The 7,986-nt window shown below is 42.3% G+C and overlaps 1 protein-coding gene across 6 annotated transcripts in view; it reads left to right on the forward strand.

Annotated features, from left to right (window-relative positions):
• LOC102791731 (protein NLRC3-like) overlaps nt 1–7,524 on the forward strand; it is a 31,212-nt gene extending 23,688 nt beyond the window's left edge. For 5 of the 6 annotated variants that reach the window (XM_087836793.1, XM_087836792.1, XM_087836794.1 and 2 more), the window contains one exon: nt 23–887. In XM_087836793.1, the coding sequence (XP_087692919.1) occupies nt 23–552 (530 nt within the window). In that variant the 3' untranslated portion in view covers nt 553–887. Of the gene's footprint in view, nt 1–22; nt 888–7,243 lie in introns of those variants that run through there. The other variant, XM_087836797.1, reaches the window with a different exon arrangement.
• The last annotated feature ends 462 nt before the right edge of the window (nt 7,525–7,986 follow it).

Consider the following 7,986-nt stretch of genomic DNA (forward strand, 5'->3'; position numbering starts at 1 on the left):
TTGTGTTTGTTCTCTCCATCAGATTCCTGTCAACTCACAATCGACACAAACACAGTACACAGAAATCTCAAACTGTCTGACAACAACGCGAAGGTGACATGTGTGAAGGAGGATCAGTCATATCCTGATCATCCAGACAGATTTTATTATCCTCAGCTGCTGTGTAGAGATGGTCTAACTGGTCGCTGTTACTGGGAGGTCGAGTGGAGAGGAAGAGTTTATATATCAGTGAGTTACAGAACAATCCGAAAGAAGGGGAAACATACAGACTGTGTGTTTGGAAAGAATAATAAGTCCTGGAGTCTGTTCTGCTCTGGAGATGATGGTTTCTGTGTTTGGCACAATAACCAGAAGACATCCATTTCCTCCTCCTCCTCTGTCTCTAACAGAGTAGCAGTGTATGTGGACTGTCCAGCTGGCACTCTGTTCTTCTACAGAGTCTCCCCTGACACTCTGATTCACCTCCACACCTTCAACACCACATTCACTGAAGCTGCGTATCCTGGATTTACAGTCTCATGTGGTTCCTCAGTGCGTCTGTGTGTAGTTTAGTTTAAAAAGTGTCTTGTTAGTGTCCTGTAACACTCTGATTGTTGAACAGATAGTTCAGTCTATACATGTCTGTTTTTTCACTCAGAAACACAGTTTTAGATTCATGGATTCAATCAGTTGATGTTTTAAACTGTTTTTCTGTCAAAGCTTCACATTGAATATCAGGCTACGGCCACACGTACCCGTGTATTTTTGAAAACGCAGATTTTTCTACGTGTTTGCACCTTTCATCCACACGTAAACGGTACTGAAAACTGAGATTTTTAAAGCTCCTGCCAGGGTGGAGATTTTCGAAAACTCAGTTTTTGCGTTTGCGTGTGGACGAGGAAAACGGAGAAAGCGCAATATGAAAGGTGTGCGCCTTTTTTGACGTCACACTGTGCGCCACATTATTTCGGTGAAATGGATTTCTACGATGGCGGACTTAGACAAAATACCGTTACTGTTAATTTTACTCTCTGCAGTGTTTAAATGCTTACATATACACACACAGTTACTGTGCCTCCACACATAGGACTCAGTTCTGCCTCTATGCGTCATCTTTGTTTACTCTTTCCCACCCAGGCTTCTAGACTTCTGATTGGCCAATATTTCTACACGGTTAGGAATATATCACCTGTTGCTTTTGTCACGGATTCAAATATTGGGGATGGATACAAGAGAAAAACCAAAATAACAACACTGGTCCGGCCGGGTTGAGTCAAACGATGATTTTAATGTACACGCGTGGGAGATGGACATCGTACGCAGACAGCATCAGATCTCAAAATGGTGGAGCATTGATCAAACTCTTATAGCCTCTAGTGGCCCCCACCTAATCATAAAAGCCTAAACATTTACATTCTTTTCTCTCACACGGCGCCTAAGTTACGACCTTGGCTCCCTGTTTATCTGCTCCGGCTGAGATGGGGCAGTATGCTCTGTTCTCTTCTAATCAGACAAATAAGCCGATGACTTAATATGACAGTATTTCTTATGCATCATAAAACAATATCATTCATTCACAATAAATCAGCAGTCTAATGTAATGCAAATCAGTTTAACAAATGTAATAGTTATCACCTTCTAATTCAGGAGAATAATGTAAACTAAAACTACATAATAATTCACAATCTTTAATTAGGGGTCTAACATGGCATAAAATAATATTATAATCCCACACTTTGGCATGTTCCTAGCAGCGTTTTCCTTCATTTTTGCGTTTACATGTGGATGGGATTTTTTTTTAAAAAAACAAAAAGTGAAAATCTCAGTTTTCAAAAATACCCATGTACGTGTGGACGTAGCCTCAGTATGCTGTGTTTCTCTGAAGTTCAGTTCAGCTGACATTTCAGTGTATAACTTCATTTAAATGAATAATGAACTTAATCAGTGTGATAACACTGTATATTTGAAAACAGATATTATTAAACTGACAGAAACACTGATGTCAGTAAAGAGGAACTGATTAATGAGTGCTTACTGCCCTCAGATGGTCACAGATGTAAATACAAGCATGTAGCTATATTTTTAAAAAGCAGATCTCTTCACATATAATTTTCATCCTGTAGCTCTCTAACATGTTAGCTAGGTTATTTCACATTTGTGTCTTTTTGTGGAATCAGTATGTTTGAACAACACAAATCCTGCCTTTTCTAATTTTGAAAGACTGAGCATGATATAAACAAAATTAAATCTGATCTTTCCCTCTACAAATCTGGACAAACCTCAGATTCTGAAGTTCCCAACTTTTACATTTTGTCCTCTCTTCACTTCTGCTGACAACTGACGTGTCATCTGTTTGTTAAAAACTAACAGAGGAGGCTATGCACACACTAATAAATTATCCAACTGAAGATTTTACCTTTGAGACAATTGTGTAGGTCTACTTTCCAAACTGAGAGCTGCAAAGATGAGATGATGGTGCAGGTTTCTAGTCTTAATTCAGTCTTGTTGCCGCATTGTGGTCACCTGCAGGAAAACAGTATAAAATAAAACTGAAACCTAAAATAACACTAACTAAAACAGAAATGACAGGCCCAGTGATGATTACACAGTCCCATGTATTTCATAATGAATAATATAATTCATGAATTAATGCTTTATCAAGCAGAGTTGATGGTGGTGGTTTGCGTGTCTGTGTGAGTGAAAGACAGAGAGGGGGAGAAAGGGAGAGCAAGCGACAGATTTTCTGTTATAACCTTCATTTTAAGGACGCACAGTGTGAGCACTCAGGTCGCATCAGAGCATTGGGCCATATAGTGTGAGACCCTGCATCGTGACCTGCGAACTTCTAACCCCTACGAGTCAATCGTGCAGTTTGAGCAGGAGCTGAATAACGCGACTGAAAAAAATCACACAGTGTTTGCCCAGCTTTAGAGAGATTGGGATCAGAGGACAGGCGCAACGGCAGGCCATAAGAGAACTAGCTAACACTGCTGAGAGGACCAGTTACTGGCTTTGGTTAAAAAGGGCTGACATCACTCAGGCAGCTAAGGCAGTCAGCTAACTGCGAGAAAAAAGAAATATTCCGCTCTTCTCCCTTCTGCTCTTTTTCCCTTTTCTGGGAGGCAGTGGGGAGGTAGAGCGTACAGCCCGATCCGGCAGGGAAGTGTGGGAAGCCAGATCGGGCGCCCCCCTTCCGGCTCTCCTCTCTGCTCACTCCTATCTTGTCCTTTTTGTCTTACTTCTCTCTATCACCTTTTCTATCCCTTTAAAGAAGTTAGGCTCCATCAATGCTAAAGTGGTAAGTATTATTTCTCAGTTGCAGTGAATAGATAGAAAATAAACTGTAGGAAACTAAACAGAAAAAAGAAGAAGAGAAATAATAATTTAACATAAACCAGTGACACACTCCAGGGCCTGATCAACCCTGGCAGGGCCTCCTTGAAGAGGGTGTCTAGTGATAATGGCCGAAACACCCGATGAACCCAAGGTCCACTACTGACGATGTGTCCCAAATTTTAAAATGATAATCTAGATCAGATCTCTAATCCCTAAACCTGACCAAGGAAGGAAAATGGCAGATTAGCCTGGGTAAAAGACCGAAAGTTGAGGCACACAACGATGTGTGCTGCTGGCAAAGTTTCTGGGCTGCCTTTCCTCATAACAGTCATCCCTCAAGAGGCTCTCCATCTAAAGCAATGCATTATCAGGGACTGTAACATCTAGTCCTTTGTACTGAATTAAGTTAATAAGGATCTTGCTGTGGTTGAAGTGTACCTTTTTACAGGACAATGCCTCGAAATTTAAGTATAATTAACCCTCTCGATGCAGGCGTTGCCGATTTGCAACAGTTAAAAACTAACAAACTGATTACCCCACATACATATTTTATGAGTTTTTTTTACTCAGAAGTACCACTGCAGGACTTGGTTGTGCATTAGCAACAAAAAATTTAATTTGAGCCTGAGAGGGTTAAAATAATCAACCCTTAAACTAGTGACCAATAGCGTAAGTTTGTTAATGTCCAACAAGTTCGCGGTGAAGGCAGTGGATGAGAGGTAATTGTCCAAAAACACTACCTGTATATGTCTCTTGTGTGGATCTACAGCCTGGATTACGCTCTGGCAGCAATCCCATAGCTGCGCGAGCGATCCCTCCTTCATGGAAACTCCTGAGTTTGCTGGGTCCATGGTGGTTGGTGGGATCATTCTGTCACGGTTTGCCAGGGCAAACCATGGGGATGTGGGGAATGAGGACCCAAAACGCAGGATTCTGCGATGCAAACAGTGCATTTTATTTACAGTGAAAGCTGTAACACAATAAATCCCCGTTGCTCCCTAGACTCCTGTGTGTGTGCTCCCCTCCGACGTCTGTGCTCGTGCTCCCCGCTGTCGTGTTTCCGCACACCCCATGCGTGCTGCCGTTCTGGTCCACTCTTCCACCTGTAGGAAAACCACAGAAACAGCCGTCAGCACTGACCCCCGTGGGCATACACGAACTGCACTGTCATACGCTGACACACACTAACTTGGGATGACAACGCAATGATCCCACGCCGGTGGGAGCTCCAACACTCTCCTAAAGCTCCCCCGACGAGCCCTGATCAGCAACAGGTGTGTGGCAGGAACTTCAGGTGTGGCCAGTCCTCCCGCAGGGCCACACCCATTAGGCCTGCAGGTGGCTGTCCTCCATCCTCCAGCCACACCCGCAGACACACATATACACACCCACACCCTGCCTATACATATAATGAGTGGAACACAGAATAACACAGCATTAATTTGTTTTCTTAATTTTATTTATAGCCAAGTCTCATTTTGTTTTTAATTTTCTCTAGGTGTGACTGTTGCCCCAACTGCACAGCTGGCAGACAGAAGAAAATCATAAGAGTCAGAGATCTATAAGATGAGGCTAGAGTGGCAAAAGCATAAAATTGATGAACTCACCAAAGAAAGTTACTATCTAAAGGAGCAATTAGCAACATGTAATTCCACTCTTAAAAACATTACACAGCTTTTCACATACTTCCTCTGGTTGAATACTTACACAAGCATTCTGATAAGTAATTTTGTCTGTGTTGTCTTTTTAACTGTTTTACTAGCTCTCTCAAAAGAACCCACAAGTTCTGTCCAGGATTCCAGTGAGGTATTGAGCATGTCTTCACTGTCCTCTGATGAGTTTTTTGATGAGAGTTCTGACTCCTCCATGAGTACAACTTCATCAGATGAAGACAGTAAGAAGAGGAAGAAGAAGGGCAAAGCAAAAAAGCACAAGAAGTCAAAGAAACATGACCAAAAACCTAGAACAAGAGGTAAAGTGATTAACTCAACAGTTTGATTCTGCATGCTGTATGTTACATTACTACGCTATTACATTGCATTAACGATTATGTTCTCTCAGTTGCAGTCCAGAATCCTAAGCAAGTGGTCACCCGGTATAACAAGATTTTAAGGCTGTTCAAAAGAGGAGGGACCATGTCTGCTGCCTTTAAACGTCTGGGAGTGGACCGGAACACGATTGTGGCAACTGCTCCAATTGCTGAGCTATTCATTGTTGCACCTGAGAGGTATACAGAAAAAAACAAGCAGGCACGGAAACATTGTTTGCTACTAGTGGTGAAACGGATAACGGTTGATCCGTAATCCGAACCGATCCCACTCCACGGTTCGGCAGGCACGTGATCAGAAGATTCGAAAAAGAAGAAAAAAAAGTATGTGTATGGTGCACGTGGTGGGTCTGTCAAGCGATAGTTATGGTCAGCGCAAGCGGTCCAGGTGGAGGAGCAGAGGAGTTTGTGGTATTTAAGCAGCCCTTTGATGCCCAGTCCGACTGGGCTAAAGCTATTACAAAAGCTACTGGGGTGTTTAGCTGCAGACGGGAGGCCGTATTCCGTTGTGCAAAACAAGGGGTTTAAACTATGATGAACGTGCTTGAGCCACGCAATGATATCCCATTGCGCTTCCACTTTAGTGGCAAGATCGTTCCGAGCATGTATGAGCAGGAAAAGATTTAAGTTATGGCTGAAGTGCCCCAGGCATCTTATATTGCTCTAACTACTACAAATGGGTGGACCTCCAGGGCAACGGAAAGCTATGTGACCGTGACAGCTTATTATATCACAGCGGAGTGCGGTATAATGAGCGGTATGTATTATTGTAGGGTCTACCTTACCTTACCTTAAAGCGCCTTGAGGCAACTGTTGTTGTGATTTGGCGCTTTATAAATAAAATTGAATTGAATTGAATTGAGTGGTAGATACAAAGCCATATACTGCCCGATATTGTATCATAATTTTTTTTTAATAATTGTGTGGAATGAGTCTTGAGTTGAATGTTTTTAACAGGCAAAAAATACTTCAATAAGTAAATAAGTAAATGTTAGATTTTTGTCTTTTTTCTTTTTTTGCTGATCCGAAAATTGATCCGATCCGTGACTTAAAACTGTGATCCGATCCGAACTGTGAGATTTTTGATTTTTGATCACAGCGTGCAGCAAACAGTGGTGCTATGCCAGTCATCTGCACCCAGTATTTTTTTTTAATGATTTCCTGTGTCCTTTATTGGTTCATTTGGGTAATCTCTGTCTCTCAGTGAACGTGCTCCTGTGACAGGCCAGCACATAATGAGTGAGTGTGAGGTATTGTCCAGCATTGTCCTTGTCATTGTCTTGGACAACATCCGCCACTCCAACACCACCTTAAAGGAGTCAAGCAGTGTGTAACAGTATGTGTATGAGAGCGATGTAATGTCCATGTGTGCCTGCTGAAAGAGACTGTGCTGGTCTGACCCCCCTCCTCCTTTCAGGGTGGAGCCTGCTGGAGTCCGATGGTTGAGACCAGGTCTGAGGAAGTGTAAGTGTGTTTTTAATGTGATTCATGAAAACAAAGCAGCACACATTCAACCATCTTCAAACTGTCACATCACTCATTCACATCTCTGATGTCAGGACTCATCATCAAAGTGTCAATCAATGAACAGATGATGGATCAATAACTGCAGCTGTATTGTGTTTGTTCTCTCCATCAGATTCCTGTCAACTCACAATCGACCCAAACACAGTACACAGAAACCTCCAACTGTCTGACAACAACAGGAAGGTGACATTTGTGGAGGAGGTTCATATCCTGATCATCCAGACAGATTTCATAACTGGCGTCAGCTGCTGTGTAGAAATGATCTCACTGGTGGCTGTTACTGGGAGGTCGAATGGAGAGGAGGCGTTAACATATCAGTGAGTTACAGAGCAATCGACAGAAGAGGAGACAGAGATGATTGTGAGTTTGGACGGAATGATCAGTCCTGGAGTCTGAGCTGCTCTGATCGTGGTCCTCTTTATGTAAGGCACAATAACAGATACACATCTATCTCCTCCTCCTCCTCTGTCTCTAAAAGAGCAGCAGTGTATGTGGACTGTCCTGCTGGCACTCTGTCCTTCTACAGAGTCTCCTCTGACACTCCAATCCACCTCCACACCTTCAACACCACATTCACTGAACATCTTTATCCTGGATTTTACCTCAGTTGTGGTTCTTCAGTGTGTCTTTGCTAAGTTTGCTAAGTCTCATTAAAATACAGAAATACTGTCAACATTAGTTGCCATGGTGATCTAACAAGTAAAAAGAAAACATTAACCTCAACATACCTCACTAACCCTTTAATCTTATGCTGTATTTCACCCTTCAGCACAGGTGTTCTACAAAGCTTAGCAATACTCCAGATCCAAAGACAGGGCATTTTAAGCATTTGACTATTATCATCTGGAATGGTTTACCAAACCATGCAACATTAGTGTTTGTGAATGGTGTCAATTTGGGGGAAATAGCTGCATGAATCTAGTTTTAATCTAAAAACTTTCATGCGGTGTATTTATTGAACAGGAGTGTGTTTAAAGTGTCAGTCAGTAAATATAGCAGGAATGCAGCAGCAGGGCCAATTTTTTAGTTTCATTCTTCAGTGTCCACATAAAAAAACCTGAGCCTGACTACAAGGCACATTACGGCGAGAGTCTCCT

The sequence above is a fragment of the Neolamprologus brichardi genome, chromosome 23 (assembly GCF_056152115.1).
Source record: "Neolamprologus brichardi isolate AB-2024 chromosome 23, ASM5615211v1, whole genome shotgun sequence".
In the NCBI taxonomy this organism is placed as follows: Eukaryota; Metazoa; Chordata; class Actinopteri; order Cichliformes; family Cichlidae; genus Neolamprologus; species Neolamprologus brichardi.